Below are 21,352 nucleotides of genomic sequence, written 5' to 3'. Positions count from 1 at the left end.
ACCTGTATACAAATAAACGATACATATGATATACACATGTGCATATATGTGTTGCATGTATTGATTCTAAACTCGTGCATTTATGTATATATATATATATATATATACATTTGTGTGGAGACAGAAAGAGAGAGACACAGAGAGAGAGAGAGAGGGAGGGAGAAAGAGAACCTAGCAAACCTTGAAGTACTATTTAAATATTAGTAGTAGCAATAATGATAGTATTAGTAGTGATCGCAGCAGTGACAACAGAAGCTAGATTAGTATATTGCTTGATCCCTTTAAATGTTAAAGAAATGCAAAGTTCTCATTCATTTTAATCATTCTTTTCTCTTTATTTTTCAAACAATATTTAGGATCTTTATCACCCACAAAACGCCACAGCTACTTGGCAAATTCTGGAAGCAGGAGAGAAGCATTTGTTATGAATTTGAGTACATCCTTCCCCTTAGTTTTCTGTTTTAAAATAAGACTTGAGCCTCCAATCTTTTCTTTGTCTTTACTTTTTGAATGGCAGAAGTATGAGTTACTGCAGCAGGTGGGCTTGTGTGGTTTTAAAAGCAACGTAATACAACCTAATATTATATTTCCAGGAAAGCAAGAGACATCTAGACCCGAGCATGATCTTTCTGTAACTCTTATATTGGCATTAAAGTGTATAAAATCCCTCAGGGACCATTATATCTTCTGACCCTGGATTTTAATTGAAACTTTAAACAAAAAATATTACCTATTTAATGCGGTGGAGCTGGACTTTGGCCTTTGTAGTGCAGGCCATAATGCCAAGCAAATTAACATCTGTAACTGTAGTATGTAATTTAAAATTTATATCACAGATGAATGGCACAAAAGAAAATTCAGCCAAGTCAGCTCCGCACTAAAGAATGAGCTTCAAGGGTGGCAACTATCAAAAGTTTTTATTGTTGTTTTTCCCCCCAAAAAAAGGAAAACAAAGTCAATATTCTTCTTGATAGAGAGCCAAAGATACATATGGTTTCCTTAACTTGGTGGCTGTACACCTGGCAAAATAAATTAGTGTTAAAACCCAAGAATGGATGATTTTGCCTTTTCATGCTAGTGAACTCTAAACAATTGATATTGACCTTCTGGTCTTGTCTTTTCAGCTAAAGACAGAATGCAAAGCCAAATAGGTAGAGTTTGATCTTAGAGGCCCCAGATGCTTTTCTTTCAGATACCTATGAATTACAAGCTAAACAAGTTAGATGGGTATCCTGGCATGTCGGGGACCTTGGTTCATCAGCTTGCCAGAAGACAGTGCCAACAGAAAAGGACCATAATTCAAACCAGAGCACAAACATGTGGCTCAAGAGCTTAACATAGTCTGAACATAAATTTCCTACACTTAGAGATGTGAGGTTCAAGTAAAACTGTGATATATCAAGGGACAGTCTTGTTATGGGTCTATCATGGTTGGGGGCAGGGAGAAGATGAGAAACTATTTAAATGTACTTAGCCAATGTAATTATAGCTACTCATAAATTTAAATAAGACATAATATCAAAATTTTACTCTTGATATTCTGACAAAAAGAATGAGTGAGACAATATTAAATTTCACTGGGGTGGGGGGTGGGGGCATAGGTAGGAAGGAAGAAAACCCCCAAAAGCATTATAGATGGGAAACAGTGAAGAATTTTTTTTTTTTTTTTTTGCGGAGCAATGAGGGTTAAGTCATTTGCCCAAGGTCACACAGCTATTAAGTGTCAAGTGTCTGAGACCAGATTTGAACTCAGGTCCTCCTGAATCCAGGGCCAGTACTTTATCCATTGTATCACCTAGCTGCCCCAACAGTGAAGAATTTCTTTTAAAAACCATAGTGAGGTGGTGATATACAACTATGGAAGGGTTTTTGTGACATATATTAGAGATGCATGCTTGTACACAATAGAGATTTGTGGTTTGTGAACCTTTTTCCTGATTCTTCTGGTATGTAGAAATGCTCATGTTGGTTGATGTTTGCCAAATTCAGATTAATTAAAGAAAATTAAAATGAAGTTTAAAAATTAGAACAGAGACAAGGGAGAAAGACATATCTAAGATGACTGATGAATCAATGGCCCTCGGATGCCAAAGCTTTTCTCCTGACCTCTATGTGCATCTTTACTGAGGGACTTTCACTGATTAGACCCAGCTCAACCCTTACTATCTCATCATGTAGGTTTTGATGGCTCAGAGTGAGTGTGAATAGCCATTACTTCTGTTCTGACCAGAAAAAGGATCTTCTATTCCCAGAATGATTCTTTTGGAAAGGCAAATTAGGCCATCTTTTGCCTCAATTCTAACCTAGCCTCTAAATACTAAGTGGGCACTGCCTCAGACAAACTGAGACCTGGGAAAGACTTTAGCTTCCAAAGGCCAAGGTCTCCCACTGCATCCAGGACCATCGTCAGTTGTCCTGACCTGTTTCCTGCCACCAGACTCCAATGACTGGAGGAGAGAGTGAGGCTGATGACTGCACAGTACTGCCTCACTTAGATCCAATTCACTTGCAAGTCAAGACACCATCTTCCTCATGTCATTGTTTCTCTTTGAGAATGAAGAAAGAACAATAACATGTCAGCTATAATCAAAAAGATGACTAGTGTATTTGAAAAAGGGTACAAGTATTATCTTTAACCATAATTTACATTGGGGCCTACCCCAGTTTTCTGAAAATGCTGAGGTTTCTTGAATCCACCATATATTCATGTTTCCTTGGCTCCTAGACACCAGAAAAATAGATGAGAAATTGAATGACTGGCAAAGCTAATTAGCTTGTGCAACCTTGAATCTTTTTTATTTATTTTTTTTGCCTATACTATTATCAATAAGCCCTGTAATTAGAGATAAAGAGTGAGTGACTGTGTTTCTATCCCAGGAGATCCCGAACTGGACTAATAAATAAGCTGAAATATTAAATAAGGAGACTTCATTTGAATTAAATGGATAAATCTCATGGTAATTTCTTTGAGAGCTGGGAACATGGCTTTTATCTCTATCATATCTCCCCTCAGCACCTGCTTTGAAAGGTTTACCCAAATAATGTTGACTTACAGATGAGAATAGAATGACCGGTAAATTTATTTCCATTCTCTACTTCTGGACTTCATAAAACATAATCTAATTTTGTTTTCATGGACTGTTACCAGGAGGGGGGAAATGGTCCAAATCACCTAAATAATTAAACTCAACAATTAACTTTTAGCTAGCTTTTTAAATTTAAATGCCAAACAGGCTTAAAATGATCATTGGGATTAGCCTAAAGTTCACTCAACTAAAATAACTGGAAGGTATAATCCAATTTAGATTGCTATATTCCCATAGGAATACTCAACAGTAGGCTTAAGTAGAGGCAATGTAGAGGGAAAAAATGCATAGAGAAACGGAAAATTTGGAGAATAGATTGGAAACACATCCATGAAAAATCATGGAGCTTTTATTGAGTATAGTTAAGCCAATCATTTGATAGTTTTTAAAATGATGCTGTTCTGAACATTAGATACAAAAACAAATAGGGTTGTGATGCTCTTTAAGGCATGTGACAGCTTTTAATGTACCTCTGTCTTATTAAATTCAAGGCTACTGATAAAAGGAGGCCCTGAGAAGAAATAGCTATTCAAATGGAGGCTAGAGAATGATAAAACAATTTTGACTAAAGCTATGAGAGAAATGTTAGATCAAGAACAGTGAAGATGACTCTGACTTGAATTGGACATTATAATTTTGATAGTATATCTATAAAGGAAACCAGTTGAGAATATTAATCAGAAGCCATGTTAGACCTCACATTTTTTTATTATTAATAATAATAATCCCTCTCATCTTATAAATAAGGAAAATGAGGCAAAAAGAAACATATATATATTAAATACCAAACATATATATATATACATACACATACATGTACACATACACGTATACATATACACAAATAACTTTATTCTGTGGATGTACTTTCTAAGTATTCAGGCTCTGATTTATATTGTCTCTGCACATCTGAATCACACAAATCCTAAAGTGGCCAGGATGCTTAGTCAAAACAACCTCAGTCTTCTGCTATCTTCTTAAGGCAATGAAATCTAAGACATTAAGATAAAATTATTTTCTAGGCTTACAAAAGCTTAGATAAGAATTACCACAAAAGCCTGCAAATAGAAAATGGAATGCCTTAAAGATGGTCATATCCTTTAAAAGAAGTTGAAATTCTTTGGATGTTATATAGAAGTACAGAAAAGTAAAGTAAGGAAGACACACCCAAAATTCTAATCCACCATTTGCAAATATATACTTAGCCAAAGAAATAATAAATGTTTTTAGTAGGTGGTCAGAATAAATAAATTTTCTTGTAGGGGCAGCACAATATAGTGGATAGAGCAACAGATCTGGGCCCAGGAAACCTGGATTTAATTTCTGGCTATGATATTTGCTTCCTTCCTAAAGGCAAGTCTCTTGGCCAATCTGACCTTCCTACAGTTCCTCACATGTTTCACTCCACAGCTAGAAACTTTGACTTTGCACAGGGCTCTTCTCCTCCTCTTGGGATCCCTAGTTTCCTGCAAAGCTAAGCTCACTACCATCTTTAGAAGGTCATTCCTGATCCCCATCTATTAGAGCTTCCCTCTGCCACCCCACCAAATTATTCTGTATATAGCTTATATAAACTTATCTGTGTACACTGTTCTTGTACCTGTTGTTCATCCTACATTGTCTAAGAGGACCAATGATAACACAAGGGTGATATCTTGACTTTTACATGAACTGGACTTAAGCGAGGCAGAGCATATTGTCTCTAACACAGAATGGAAGTGTAATGAGGGAAAACACTATTCTTCTTTATTCTTTGTAACCTCAAAGCCTAGCATAGTGCCTTGTGTAAATAATTGACATTGACTAAGTGTCTGTTGAACTTATGTATCCCTTACTTTTTTACCCATAAAGTGGGAATATTAATACTTCTACCTGTTGCCTAATAAGGTTCTCATGAGGAAAGCACTTTGTAAACAATAAAATACTAAATAAATCTGGCTTGTAGCATTCAATTCAGTGAGAAAATAGAATGGAGAATGGTCATGTTACTTGTTATAAGGAACTCCTGGATTAGGAATCTCTCTTCACCAATGCAGCTCTTTCTCTGAAAATTATAATCTTATAAAGAGTTGCTTTGAATACTAAGAGTTTAAGTAATACTAAGAGGTTAAGTAATAACTAGTATGTGTCAGAGGTGAGACTGGAACATAGGTCTTACTGACTTTGAGGCCAGTAAGACCTATAGTAGTTCTTACCACCATTATTTGATGCCTATCAATAATATATATATATATATATATTTTCTGTTTAGAATTTTATTTTCAAAATTACATGTAAAAAACAAATTTTGTCATCAATTTTTAAAAACTTTGTGTTCCAACTTCTCTTCCTCCCTCCACCCACTCCCCAGAACTCAAGCAATTCAATATAAGTTATAAATGAGTAGTCATGCAAAAAATCTCCACATTAGCCAGGTTGTGAAAGAAAATGGACAAAAGCAAAACTTCAGATTAAGGAACTATCAAAAAAAAGTTTCAATCTGTTTTCAGATACCATCAGTTCTTTCTCTGTAAATGGATTGCAATTTTCATAAGTCCTTCAGAGTTTTATTGGATCATTGCATTGCTGAAAATTACCATGTTCTTCACCACAGATCATCTTACACTATTACTGTTATTTTCTATATAATACATTTCACTCTGCTTCAGTTCATGCAGGTCTTTCCAGGTTTTCTGATAACATCCTGTTCATCATAATTTTTATATAGTACCTTAAACTTGACAAAGAATTTTCTTCACAATAGCCCAGCAAAGTAAGTAGCAGACCTGAAAGTCTGCTATTTCCTTGATATGCCATTTTTCCCCCCCGAATGATTATACTCAGTTTTGCTGGGTGGATGATTTTTGGCTGTAGTCCCAGTTCCTTTGCCCTCCAGAATAGCATATCCAATGCCCTCAGATCCTTTAATGTAGAAGCTGCTAGATCCTGTGCTATCCTTACTGTGGCTCCACAGTATTTGAAAATTGCTTCTTTCTGGCTGCTTGCAATATTTTCTCCTTGACCTGGGAGTTCTGGAATTTGGCTATAATATTCCTGGAAGTTTTCCTTTTGGGATCTCTTTCAGAAGGTAATTAGTGGATTCTTTCAATTTCTTTCTTTCTTTCTTTTTTCTTTCTTTTCTTTTTTTCTTTTTATTTTTTTTTTCTGGTGAAGCAATTGGGGTTAAGTGACTTGCCCAGGGTTACACAGCTAGTTGTGTCAAGTGTCTGAGGCTGGATTTGAACTCAGGTCCTCCTGACTCCAGGGCCGGTGCTCTATCCACTGCGCCACCTAGCTGCCCCTCAATTTCTATTGTACCTTTTGCTTCTACAATAATCAGGGCAATTTTCCCTGAGAATTTCTTGGAAGATGATGTCCTGCTCCTTTTTTTGATCATGGCTTTCAGGTAGTGCTATAATTTTCAAATTATCTCTCCTGGATCTATTTTCCAGGTCAGCAGTTTTTCCAAGACGATATTTCACATTGCCCTCTATTTTTTTTTTATTTATTTGGATTTGCTTTATTGTGTCTTGGTTTCTCATAAAGTCACTAACTTCTATTTTCAATCCTAATTCTTAGGCAATTATTTTCTTCTGAGAGTTTTTGTATGTCCTTTTCCATTTGGCTTTTCAAGCTGTTGACTTTTTTCTCCTGTCTTTCCTGTATCACTCTCATTTCTCTTTCCTTTTTTTCCTTTCTGTCTCTAACTTTATCTTCAGAGTCTTTTTTGAGCACCTCTATGGTCTGAGACCAATTCATATTTTTCTTGGAAGCTTTAGATGTAAGGATTCTTATGTTGCTATCCTCTTCTGAGGGTGCACCTCGAACTTCCTTGTCACTAAAGAAGCTTTATATGGTTTGCAACTTTCTCTGCCAGCTCATCCTGACCATCTTTCACTTGATTTAATGAGGGGCAGTTTCTTCACTTGCCTGACACTTTCTCTTGTCCATAGATAACTCCAAGCCAATTTTCCAATCAACCAGGCAGCAAAACTTTGTGTACAGTGGTTGCTAGCTCTGATGAGCCTGCACCCGTCCCCGACCTGGGCTGCCACCACTCAAGGTTTCTTCCTGATTCCCCCCTGGGGTACCACATCCAAATCCCACATTAGCTCATGCATACACCCCTGTAGACTCCCCCCAGCCAGCCATTCAGCCCTCTCACCAGCCCGTGAACTTAGTTCTAGAAGATGCCAGCACTGCAGCTGATTTGGAGGCTCGGGGGTAAATTTCTCTGGCACAGTCTGCCTGGGGCTGGTTCTGTGTTGGTGCAATCATGGGCTGGACTCCACTTCCAGCCCAGCTCCCCCTTCTGCAGAACTTCCAAGCTGTCTTTGACTGGAAAATAGTCTCAGCCATATTTTTGTGAGTTCTGCTGCTCCAAGAATTTGTTTCTGGCTGTGTTGGGAGTTTTTTGGGAGTAATTGTTTCAGGAAGTCTGAACGTTTACTGCCTTTACTCCACCATCTTGGCTCCATCCCCAATAATAAAAATTTTTATGTCTTTTTTTTTTTTTTAAGGCAACAGAGTTTAATTTACTTGCCTGGATCACACAGCTACTAAGTGTCTGAGGCCAGATTTGAACTCAGGGTCTCCTGACTCCAGGACCAGTGCTCAATCTACTGCACCTTCTAGCTGCCCCAATAAAATTTTTTGTGGTCTTTATGAGGGAGGCAGACATTTAAAATCATTATACCAAAGAATTTGGATTTTAATATATTTGAAAGTTTGGTCATTTTAAGCTCTCATGGACTTTCTAGTTCTAGCTTATCCCTGAAGTAATTTCTTTTCCCCAAAATACCACTTTCTTCCTTCTTACTTTCAAGAGGAAGAAAGGGGAATGCACATGGAAGGGCAAGGGAGGTTATACAGTCAAATACACACTTCATAACCTATTACTGGTCTCTACAGGGTGCTAATAAAATGTAAATGTGTGAATTAGAAAACAAGTTCGTGGTGGTTGATAATCCTGATAGAATAATCACTGCCTGCTGACAGCCTAATGAAACTGATGAATTGATAACACAATTCATCTCCTTGGCCATTTATCTTGTCAAATGGTAGGCTAATAAAATATACTAAAAGTAAAAGCAAACACTCTGGGGAGTTCACTCATTTGACTAGATGAGAAATTGTTATATGGGAAAATGAGCTGCAGTGAGCAGCTTTTACTGCAAACAGGGCCAGATGACAATCTCTCACACAACCTTAAATGGATGGTAATTGCTATTAGGATAGATGTAATTAAGATTTTTTAGAAAAAAGCTTTAGAGTCTCTCCCAAAGATTTAAAAACATCATTCAATGACTCTGAATGAAACAATCATTCTGAAAGAGTAAAAATCATAAACAATAATCTCCAGGAGTATTCTTATTTTTGGCTGGAGATGAGCTTAGCACCCAAAAAACAGAAGTGAGAATTCAACCTCAATATGGAGCCCAATTCTAAATCAATAAATTACATTTGTCTAAATAAGGAGTTCTTAATCTAGGGACCAGGACCTCCAAAGGTTTCCGTGCCTGGATTTCAACTGGGTCTGTGAATTTGGATAGGGAAAAATATTACATATTTATCTAAACTAGACTCTAACTAAAATTTAGTATTTCCTGCAACTATCTATGGATATAATCAACAATAGCTTTCACCTAGACATGACTTTTAAAAGCAAATTTTAATTTTAATTTGCTTACATTTTAAATTAATTGACCTATTTAATGCATCAATAGAGAAGCACATACATTGCAATATTACAAATTTTTCAAACATTTTGATAACTATTTCAATATAAATGGTTTTCTTTATAAATTTAGGAATTCTCATTAATTTATATATTATTCTGAGGAGGTATCTATAAGCTTCACCAAATTGTCAAAGGTGTCTAAAACAAACAAAAAATAGTTAAATTGGTTTAAACTAACTTTGTAGATTTTCACTAATGTCAACAATAATTGACACAATCACATGACGCTGACATCTAAGATGTTACAGGAATTCTGTTCTCTGAAATCTAAGAATCAAACTTAAAAAAAGCATAATCCTTCCCAACATCCCTCCAATGATAAATATTTGACATTGTTCTTATTTAGCAGTTGAAGAAATGTGTCAAAGAAAGAATGAAGAAATTATAGAAAAATCAGGCCAGCATCAACAACGACTTCTAATTATGACAGATCTCATCAAACCTCTTGAAGTCTATATCATGTTCTTATCTCTGTTCATTTGCCTATAAAGAAGTATAAAGGGGCAGCTAGGTGGTGCAGTGGATAGAGCAGTGGCCCTGGAGTCAGAAGGACATGAGTTCAAATCTGACCTCAGTCACTTGACACTAGCTGTGTGACCCTGGGCAAGTCACTTAACCCCAATTGCCTCACCAAAAAAAAAAAGAAAGAAAGAAAAAAAAGAAGTATAGAGTATGAGGGGAGAGTTTTTAAAACTTTAATTTTGTTTGTTTGTTTTTTTGTTTTTTGGGGGGGGGTCAGGCAATTGAGGTTAAGTGACTTGCCTAGGGTCACACAGCTAGTAAGTGTTAAGTGTCTGAGGCTGCATTTGAACTCAGGTCCTCCTGACTCCAGGGCCGGTGTTCTATCCCCTGCACCACCTAGCTGCCCCAAAACTTTAATTTTTTTTTTTATAACCTATAAGGGAGGGAATATAACCTTCAGAGGGAGAGAATAAAAACACTATGACATGAATTGTAATTGAGAGAGTAAATAAGATGGTAGGAAGGTGATTGACTAGTGGTGATAACTCAGCATTTTTAAAAATCCTTAACTTTTGATTCAAACTGGGAGGAAAGGCAAAGGGAGAGCAAAAAATCAGACTCCTCTTCATTAAGACCTAAACATTTTAGGAAAATCATCCTCTGTTATAACAGGTGATTCTCTATACCACAGTAAATGAAGCCAAGAGTCTCAGAGGAATAGATAGAAAGCAGGATTTGGAGTCAGAAAGACCTGAGTTTTAAATCCTACCTTAGGCACTTATGAGCTGTATTACATTGAGTAGGCCAATTAACCTTTCTGTGCCTCAGTTTCCTAATTGTTATAATGGGGTGGTTGGCACGGAGGATCTCTAAGGTCTTTTCCAGCTCTCAATCTATGTATACATGATTTAAGCAGAATCAAACTGGAAAATTCATGATTCGGGTTAAAAGAAAAAGCAAACACAAGCAAACAAATAAAACTAGAAAGAGTAATTGTTTCAGGAAGTCTGAACTCAACCAACTTGGTTGAGTGGGAAGTCCCACTCAACCAACTTTTCATAAAATGTTTCTCATTAACACAAACTTACCCTTCGCCTTTAGAAAAGAACCTTCCTTATATCCCAAAGACATCCCCCAAAAGAGGAAAAGACCTTTTTTGTACAAAAATATTTCTAGCAGCTCTTTTCGTGGTGGCTAAGAATTGGAAATCAAAGGAATGCCCATCCATTGGGGAATGGCCAAACAAACTATGGTATATGATGGTGATGGAACATTATTGTGCTATAAGAAAGACAAGCAGGATGACTTCAGAAAGACCTGGAAAGACTTGTATGAAATGATGTATAGTGAAGTGAGCAGAACCAAGAGAACATCGTACATAGAGACAGCATTATTGTTTGATGAAGAACTGTGAATGACTTGACTATTCTCAATAATACTATGATCCAAGACAATCCCAAAGGACTACAGATGAAACATACTATCCACTTCCAAAGAAAGTACTGATATTGATGGAACAGACTGAAGCATGCTCTTTTTCACTTTCTTTTGCTTGTTTTCTTTTAATCAAGTTTCCTTTACAAAATGATGAATATGGTAATGTTTTACATAATCATACATGTATAACTCATATATGATTGCTTGCCACCTCAGGGAGGGGGAAGGGAAAGAAGGATAAATATTGGAACCCAAAACTATAAATAAAAATATTTATTATTTAAGAAAAAAGAAAGAAAAGAACCTTCCCATAGTCATGTGATGGGTCAAGGTATCTCTTTGAGTCTTTCAAATTCTAGAAATATAAATTCCCCAAATGGCACTCATCAGCTCACTAGGTATGACAAACAGATAGAGTATGAATAACTCTGGTCTTGTCCGAGATGCCATACAACAGAGAGATTCTTTTAGTTTGTTTGAGACTGAGTATCTAGATCTTCCCGAGGAAGACCTAGAAAGTTCCCATCAGGATGGGAGTTTTATCATATTATATTTTTCAAATCTGATTCAGTATCCCACTCTATCAATAGCCTAGGGCTTTCCACCCCCGGGAACTCACTCTATTAACACCAGACTTAGTGGGGATACCTGACTGGCTTTCATCCTATGTGGCAGCTCATAACTCTTGAACTCAAGCAATGCTCCCTTCTCAGCCTCCTCAACAACAGGGATGTCAGGAATGTGCCACCACATCCAGCAGGAGTACTTAACCATTTTTTATGTGTGTGTGCACCATAGTTCCCTTTCACAGGCTAGAGAAACAGACCCCTTCTTGGAGACACATCACAAACATAAAATACATTATATTGCAAAGGAAATCAATCCTACTGATATGTCTAAGATTTGCAGGGCTTACATTCTACATTTTGCAGACTTTCTGGATGATGGGAGAATTGGATTCATTCAATGAAGGCAGTGTTAGGTAAAATATCAGGAAAGATGGTCTCATGATATTTCTTGAGGGATAAAAAAATTCCAAAAATGAATTTAGATCCATGGCCCAATTCATGAAAATTCCATACTTTCTCTCATTTACTGCAACTTTTGAACAGGTGTTCAGCTGTTAAACTTCTGCAGGTGAGGCACATTTACGAATCAGCTTGGTTTGTGGGGACTAATGAGATACTTTATTTCAACTTCAGGTAATATAAGCCCATAATTAAATTCATCACAAGGTCCCTGAATGTCAATAAGAAGATGAATATTGTACTTACCCATCATGTTGTACAAGCTCTGAGGAGCAAATTGCCTGGGCATTTTCTGAATGGCTTCCTTATACACAGTAAGTGCTTCCTAATGTAGGAGACAAGAGAATGGATTTGTTGTCAATGAAAATGCTGAATAAAGGGAAACCACTTCAGTGAAAAGAAGATGTAAACCACCCTCTGAACCAAAGTTACAATGTTACTACTAGAATAGTAATAACAATACTGCTACTTTTTTTTTTTTAAAGCACCTTTGGGGGAAAAGAAATTGAGCTGTACTTTGACTCCAGTATACATCAACCTCATTAGTGAAAGTACCCAGTCCAAATAGTGAAGGAAGCAATATAAAAGTTTAGTATACCCAGATGTCTATTACCAGTGGTGTTTTCGAATTTTTTTTTCAGTCTACATGAGTTATGAAACTAGGAGACTGGAATTCTTCAAGTTTAGAACTCATAGAGCAGTTATTCCAAAGTTGGATTTTCTTTAACCTCCATGCTGACTATGAAATATTCATTACCCTGGTCTTAGTGGGGAAAAAAATCAAGGCCATGTATCATTTGTCCATTTTTTCTGGGTAAAATTATCATCACAAAATTATAGATTTAGAGTTGAAACATACCATAAGGATGAAGGAGCTAAATAAAACCTTTCATTTTACACATGAGGAAACTGAGGACCAAAAAGGCTAATGACTTGTCCAAGGACACAAAAGTAGGAAGTAGGGGAAATTGGTCCACCAACTTCAAATCCCTGGCTCTTTTGACCATACCACATGGGTAGATGTTGTAAGGAAAATATTACTAAGAATTACAAGAGGAACTACACCTGTAATTTCACTGGAACAAGGAACTAACAATTAGAGCTATGACAAAATTGAATACGCTTCCTCTTTGCAGAAGGTAGCAAGTTCTTTCTTAACAGATGTTGTTAAATAAAGACTTTAAACAAAAGCTAGATTATGACATATAAAAGCCAGCATTCATACAACATAAGTAATTATATAATTTTAATGATATACTATAATACTACATATTATAATTATTTCATGTATAATTATGTATATTATATATGAATTATATGTTGTAAAGCCTAAAATTCTAGCTGTGATGCTTAAAATCTAATGTGTGATCGCCTGACCTAACCCCAGTGTGGGGGAGAAACTAGCTAAGATTGACTGATCAATTCAGCAAGAGTTTAGGCTTTTAAGTATTTATTAAAGTGTATTAGAACTTAGTGAAGAGAGAGAGAGAGAGGAAAAATAGCCTTCATTCAGCTATCTAAGAGAGTGAGTATGTTCCTGCCGCCAACAGCCAGTTCCTGAATGAAAAGACCCAGATCCTTCACCACTTCTCCCAGAAAGCCCCGGTCAAAAAGGAAGCCAGGACATCTACACACACAGCTCCAAGCTAATTGGCTGGTAGCTTTGACTGACATGACTACAGGCGGTTCTAGAGATGTAACTTCTGGATACTGTACAACTTCCAGATGTCAGGCAACTTCCAGATGCCAATCTGACCTTCAAAACCCCAGAAATGTCATGTCATGCTTTCTTTTCAGGGTGGAGCTTCCCTGCAATGTCTTTCTCAGCAGGATGGTGATGCTCCAATTCTCACAATATTATATAAATATATTCATATTTTCAATGTTTGCAAAGCATTTTATAGGTTAACTTATTTGTTCCTCATGACAATACCATGAGGTAGATACTGCCATTATCTCCATTTTACAGATGAAGAAACTGAGTCTGAAAGCGCTTAAGTGAATTGACCAGGGCTACAGAGTTCATGTCTGGGACAGGAATTGATCTCAGATCTTCTTGACTCCAAGCCCAAGGGGATTTTCACTGAGATTCAGTTCTGATTGAATTGGCCTCCGAGGTTCATTTTAACTTTGTAATTCTAAAATTGAATCTCTTAACAGAATTGTTCATAGGACTCATTGGATAAAGAAATTTGGAGATATAAAGGACCTCAGAGATCATCTAGTCAAAGCCCTAACTTTATACATGAGCAAGCTGAGACCCAGGGAGGTTAATGACTGACCAAGGTCACACATCAAATAAGTATATGAGCTGAAATTGGAAGATGGTCCTTTTGGCTCCAAACCCACTGCTGTTCCCACTACACCATACTACTTTACATAATACTGATAATATAATTTAGACACAGCATGTACTTGAAGTCTAACATTTTAGGACAAATATGGAAAATAAACATGTAAGTGTAGCCATATATTTACATATATATGAACATATATGTACATTTGTATATTATATATACAGTATTTGATATGTGTGCATATCCATGTAGCAAGTACATTCTAGTATTCTTTCATTGAGTAAAATGAGACATTTTATAATTTCAATAACATAATATAACCTACATAGACAAATATGTTAATGCATTAATATGGATCGTGCTCTACATATAAAAGCAAGGTAACTAACAGTGCATAGACTCAAACAGTTTTAGAAAGAGGACAACACAAAACCTTGCTTAGTTCAGCTACCTGATTTTGAAGAAATTAAAAACTAATTAGAAACTAATGTACAGAGAAATTAAACATGAACAAAGAAAAGAGCAAAGAGGAATTTAAAATGAGCAAAAGCTCAAGTGACATAGAGAGGGACTTAGAGACTGAACCTGTAAGTTTACTAGTATAAAGAATTCTCGGGTGAGGAAGGCCCCACTACTAATGTAGGTTGGCACCCTCTCTGTAACTTCTATATAGTCTTTTTTTTCATTTGTTTATTTGGTTTTTTGTTTTGTTTTTTGGCGGGGCAATGAGGGTTAAGTGACTTAACCAGGGTCACACAGCTAGTGTCAAGTATCTGAGGCTGGATTTGAACTCAGGTCCTCCTGAATCCAGGGCCAGTGCTTTATCCTAGCTGCCACCTAGCTGCCCTTCTATATAGTCTGTTTGTTTGTTTGTTTTTGGTTTTTGGTTTTTGGTTTTTTTGTGGGGCAATGGGGAATAAGTGACTTGCTCAGGGTCACATAAGCTACATAGCTAGTAAGTGTCAAGGGTCTGAGACTGGATTTGAACTCAAATCCTCCTGAATCCAGGGTCAGTGCTTTATCTACTGCACCACCTAGCTACCCCCCTCCCCCCACCCCATATAGTCTTTAAAAGATGCCTAGATCTCCTTAAGGTTAGTTGAATTGTCCAGGTTCACACAGCCAGTTTTTATTTGGGGTGGGGTCTAAATTCAGGTCTTCCTGGTTCCATGGCCAATCTACCACTATGTCCTATGTACCAACTTAATGGGACTCTCCCTTTAGTCTATGTATCCCCAGTACCTGGAATGAATTAGACACTTAAGAAATTCTTGTAGGTTGATTGATTCAATGGCAGTATCAGAACTAGAACTCAAATTTATTCCGAGATTCATACTCCAGATGCTTAAAGATCCAAGAATCATCAAGTTAAATTGCAGAAAAGAGGAAAGTCTGCTCATGCTGCCTCCACCTATACCTCTCAGATTTTAGTTTTTCCCCATGAGCCAAAGGGCTGTTAGAGTTTTGTCCAAATTAAGAGCTGCAATAATTAATTTCATACCTCTCTTTTGGATTCAAATTAAATCAATCTCTCTCTCTCTCTCTCTCTCACACACACACACACACACACACACATGCACATAACCAGTATGCCTACTGCTTTTTTATATTCTATTTTTCTTTTTTCCCCTCTTTTTCCCCACTAGTTGATCATCCCATTAAACAGGAAGAGGTTCCTAGAACAAGATGACTCTATGTATCTCTACTATAACACCATCTATTCTAATTAGCCAAGGTCTGACACATCCCCCACTACCCCACCCTAATACATGATAATTTTTAATAACTGCAACCAAAGGAAGCTAGCCATAGGGATTCTTAACAGATCTACATCTGCTTCTTTTTTAAATAGCCAAGCAAACTGTGAACAAAGGCAGAAGTCCAATGAAGAAAAAAGAAAAAAATGCATGGACACATCACTCTTAAAGGAATGCAAACCTATTTAATTAGAAATAGCAACACCAACCCCCAAAGTCATAATCCTTCCTGTGGTACCCAACAGGTCAATTGAAAAAAATTATTCAAATTAATAAATGTCACTAAAGTGTCAGACAGGATTCTTTTTACAAATCCTGCAAGAGTATCACCATGGGGAAATGTTAAGTATTTAGTAATAGCAAAAGGAAAAAAAGCAAAAATATTATCAGTTCTTACCTACTGAGCATATGGGGGCTTCCTATGAAACAAATTTGTCAAAAGCTATTATTTCAAATAGTAATATTTCCATTTATATATCCCAAACTTTTAGTAAATTTGATTTTTTTTTGGATGTGAACCAGACTATATCACAGATCTCATTGTTCCCATTCCAACTGTTCCCATCATACCTGAACTAAAGCTATTATCACAGTATAATTTTGACTTTTTATTTTTTTAAGTAAATCCGGTGGGAAACATTGAAGTCAAATAAATATACCAGAATAAAGTAGGAAGAAGCCTATATTTCAAGACAGGGGATTCAAATATGAGCTCTACTTCCTGTGTGAACTTGGGCAAATAACAATCTTTCTGGATTTGGGTTTCTTCATTTGTAAAAGGAGAGAGTTGAACTATATAATATCAGAGGGCCTTCCCAGATCCTCATCAACAATCCTATGAAGTGTTTTAATACTTAGACATTAACAAAGAAGAAGGGAATTAAAAAGAGTTAAAACCATAGGCTAGGAAATACTGGAGAAAGTAAAAAAAACATAATATCATATTTAAGACTGGATTTAGTCAGCCTAGATAGTACAGTGCAAAGAGTCTTAACTTTGGAGTCTAGAGGACTAGCTGCTAGGCTGAGGGTTCAAGTCCTGGCTCTGAACCTTACTTACCTGTGTTGAAATTGGACAAGACTGGATTTATAGAAATTGGGACATCTAGGTGGCACAATAGATAGAGCACTAGGCTTTGAAATCAGGAAGATTCATCTTCATTGGTCAAATCCAGCCTCAGATACTTTCTAGCTGTGTGACCCTGAGCAAGTCATTTAACCCTGGTTGCCTTAGTTTCTTCATCTGTAAAATGAACTGGAGAAGGAAATGGTAAACATCTCCAGTATTTTTTCCAAGAAAACCCCAAATGTTGTCACAAAGAGTCAGACACAACTGAAAAATGACTGAACCACAACAATATAGAATGAAATGAGAGGATATATTAGTGTTAGTAATAAAATACTATAAAACAGCCTCGGTGAGGGTTGTAATAGGTAATAATGCTCTAACTACTTGATTCTGTGTTACTGCTAAACACCACAATTGGGTTTCTTAGAGCAAGAAGAAGAAAGAGGGTATTTTAAAGAATTCTAAATGTACCTACGCACCAATCTCTCTGTGATGGCTACACATTCAGACAAAGTCAGGACAGCCTGGATTCAAGTTCTGCCTGTGACAGACACTACTAGATATTAGCCCTGAGTAAGTCAGTAAATCTCTCAGTGCTCCAGGCAATTCCCTAGGCTCCAATTGTGCAGAACATTTTCCAATTTCAGTTGTAAAGGGAATTTTCCTCACTAAGAATCACCAATACTGACGAAATCACAGGCCTGGATCAAGAAAAGGGAGAGACAGATAGAAATAGAGACAGAGGGAGGCTAAGGGGGGGAGGGAGGGAAAGAGAGGGGGGGATTGGGGGAGAAGGGGAGAGAAAGAGAGAGAGACAGAGACAGAGAGAAGGAATGAGCATTTGGGCTGACCTCATAGTGACCTTGTTCGTGATAGAGTTTTCCCAGATTATAAAGACAGCTGGTTACAGAGCTCTTGTGGGCATGGGGATCCTTCAGGTTTTCGTCAGGGATCTCTGAGCACTTTAGGAATGTACGGCGGGCTTCTTCGGTCTTTCCTTGGTTCATGAGAATGATGCCAGTATTTAAATATGCAGCTAGGGGGGAAAAAAGAGGAAATATAAGTTTAATTGGAGCTAAGCAATGTCACTCTATCAGTTAGGGGTAACATTTCTACCATTTGGGGAATGACTTTATGACAGGGATTCCTAATTTTATGGGAGGCACGGATCCCTTGTAGCAGTCTGGTAGAGCCTACAGATCCCACTTCAGAACATTTTTGAATACATAAAGAAAATACAAAGGATTCCCAAGGAAATTAATTGCATCGCAATAAACTAGACAGTTGTTAGGGGTTTAGCAATGTGCTGAGCTCTCTGGAGGCCCCAGAAGAAGGAGAGACATAAAACTATCCTCAAGGAGCTTACAATCAAATTGAGGAATAGTTGTATCCATCTGAAAATGGATGTCATAACAAGACTCAAAAATGAGAAAAACTTATAATGGAGCAAAAGGTCTGAGATTTACTAATGAAATATTACAAAAAATAGACATCTTATGTTTTTGTTTTTGTTTTGGGGTTTTTTTGTTGTTGTTGTTTGGTTGGTTGTTTTTTTTGGTGAGGCAATTGGGGTTACATGACTTGCCTGGGGTGACACAGCTAGTAAGTGTCAAGTGTCTGAGACTAGATTTGAACTCAGGTCCTCCTGACTCCAGGGCCAGTATGCTATCCACTGTGCCACATAGCTGTCCCAAAAATAGCCACTTTAAAGAATTATTAAAATTCTCTAAAATTAGTTATGATGTTTTATTTATTGATTTTATGCTAACTTTAAACCCCACAACTGAGTTTCCTAAAATAAGAGGAAAACGAGTATTCTGAAGTATTCTACTATTACTTACAAGCTAATGTAGGCCTGCTACCAATCGCTAGTTTGTAGTAATGCAAGGCTTCTGTGAACCGGCTATTCTCCTGTAGAAGTAAGCCTCTGCATGAGGGAAAAAGAAAAAAAAAATCAACAACAACAATATAAATTGGAAGAGAAAAGGCTATATTACTGAAAACAGGAACCACAAAGTTTTATTTTATGTGCACAAAATAAAAATGTTAAAAAGTACAATAAAATACTAACCTATTTTAATTTTTGTTTGTTTGTTTTGGGTTTTTTTCCTATTTCAATTTTTAAAAAAGCAAACTATAAATAGGAGGAAATGATCTCGTAGGGGAGAAAATATTGAATATTATCAGTCCCATTCATATGTTTGTACAATGAATTAGGAAGTAATTACAAAAGAAAATTGTATAAACATGATTTCCCTCCATCTTTCAAATAAATCTTTTCTTTATACCACTATTGCCAGGCACCTCATTTTTTTTTCCTCTTGGAGTATCCACAGGCTCACATCACTTAGCAAAGGAAATTTGGTCTAGACAGTGACATGTCTGGAAATGTGAGCTGTCCTTCAGCCTGGCCATGTTAGGACATATCTGTGAAACATAAGGTCATTACTACCCTAAGCATCATTCACTTAGCTTCAGATGAGCCTGAGCCAAAGGTGACTGGGATAGGGGGAAAGGGGCAGGGGAGAGGAGGACAGAAATTGAATCGGCTTCATGGAAAACAACTGAAGATAATCCCTGCTGTTATTTTGCTATTAACTTGAGCCAAGGCTGGAAGGTTAGATTTCAAGGGTCCCAAGCAAAATCTCAATCCACTTTCCCATGGAACACCTGTCAGCATGGACTCTGGGCAAGTCTTATTTATCTCTCTGAGCTCTGAAGGAGGAAAACCTACATCATCAGGAGCTGTGCATATTGGAAAAGCTTTCCCTGGGATGTCTGACAAAACCTAAATGAGAATAGATTCTTAAACAAGCCTTTCTAATTTAGACTGTAAACTTATGGGTAGCGGGGATTGGAACTAAAAGCAAAGCCAAGTTAAATTGTTTTTCCTATCTTGGAAGGTCTATAAGTACTCTTATCCTGTCTTTCTTGGGGGATGGGGGAGGGGAAGGCAGCACCTTGTCATGGGCTCAAGAGAGTAAAGGCATACTTTGAAAAAAAAAAAACAGCTTCCTGAAGTTACTTTTTTTTTTTAACAGAAAGGGGGCATAACATGGTAGAAAGAGGATTTAAATTGTAGTCAGAAGATCCCAGTGTTTGAATCACAATTATACCACTTACTACTTGTGACCTTGGAAAAATACACTTAAACTCTTTTGGAGTCATTTCCATCCTGTAGGGAAGTTGGAAGACAATTCTAATATTCAGTGACATCATTAAGGTCTTAGAACCAAATCTCACCATAATTCCATTAAAAAAGAAAGAAAAAAACCCACCTCTACAACATGTTAAGTAATTCCCTATGGCATGAATCAGATCATTGGCAAGGATCTGAACTCATATTGCACCCCAGCAGTGCTAATTCCTTTAAGAATTATTCTGTTCCCTATTTTTATATTGCTCAATGAACATACAGAAACCCTATTTTAAGGGAGTTAACTGCCCCCCCCCTCGGACTGATTTTTGCCTAACATTCTGGTTTCATGGAATTCAGACAATGATGTTATGTAAAGTATTCCAGCTCCATTATTTAAGGGAAAGATGATAGATACATTTAGCCTAGAGTGAAATGAATATAGGGTTAACTTGAAGACTGACCCTGGAATCTGCCATTTTCAGAGTCTACTTATAATGTATACCAGTAGTGTCAAACACCAAGTAGATTAAAGTGTAATTGGGAAATATTTAACAAAATAAATCAAAATATAATAAAACATGCATGATTGTAATATGTGGTTTTCTAAGTCAATATATAGCCCATGAAGAGTTTTAGTGGTCCCCATCTCTATTTGAGTTCAACACCAATGACCTACACTATCCCTTGAGAAATTGGTTGAACTAGTGGACAAAAAGACACTGAAGAGGAATGAATACTGATGAACTTTTATGATCACTGGATCATAAGACTGTAAACTGGAAAGGTCCCTTAGAGATCATCTAATAAGTCAATGAGGAGGTCACAGTCTAGTAGGGGAGATAACATGTAAATAACTATGTATAAACAAGGGAGATATGTGTATGTATGTATATATATACATATACATGTGTGTGCATATATAATATATATAATCAACAGAGATGAGGCACTAATGTTAACAGTTGAATGAGTCCCACAAAGGGGTTAGTGGCTTGCTCAAGGACACACAGGTAGTGAGAGACAGAGTCAAGATTTGAACTCAGGTCCTCTGAGTCCAATTTTATCTGCACAAAACAAAATTTCTTTCTACTGAACTATGGTGTATTATTTTTTAATGAAGTTAATTCTTGGTAGTTAAGTATGGTTCAGAAATCATTCAAATAAGTTATATATATATATATGTACATGGGCATGTGTTTATATTATATAACATATGTAAGTATTTATATTATATAATACATATCTGTGTATACATAAACATATATGTTATATAATACAAATTTATACACATACACACACACGTGCACACATACAAACACACACACATATATATTTGTTATACACCAGTATGTTAAGGAC

General features: G+C 36.7%; 1 protein-coding gene across 4 annotated transcripts in view; it reads right to left on the bottom strand.

The window, feature by feature from the left end:
- Positions 1–21,352, bottom strand: part of TMTC2 (transmembrane O-mannosyltransferase targeting cadherins 2) — a 546,198-nt gene that overhangs the window by 186,433 nt on the left and 338,413 nt on the right. For all 4 annotated transcript variants that reach the window (XM_043969066.1, XM_043969069.1, XM_043969067.1 and 1 more), the window contains exons 5-7: positions 18,696–18,781; positions 17,706–17,890; positions 11,979–12,057 (exon numbers count right to left, since the gene is read on the bottom strand). In XM_043969066.1, the coding sequence (XP_043825001.1) occupies positions 11,979–12,057; positions 17,706–17,890; positions 18,696–18,781 (350 nt within the window). The remainder of the gene's footprint in view (positions 1–11,978; positions 12,058–17,705; positions 17,891–18,695; positions 18,782–21,352) is intronic.

This window comes from Dromiciops gliroides, chromosome 5 (assembly GCF_019393635.1).
Source record: "Dromiciops gliroides isolate mDroGli1 chromosome 5, mDroGli1.pri, whole genome shotgun sequence".
NCBI classification, from domain to species: domain Eukaryota; kingdom Metazoa; phylum Chordata; class Mammalia; order Microbiotheria; family Microbiotheriidae; genus Dromiciops; species Dromiciops gliroides.
This window is presented reverse-complemented; position numbering and strand designations above follow the sequence as displayed.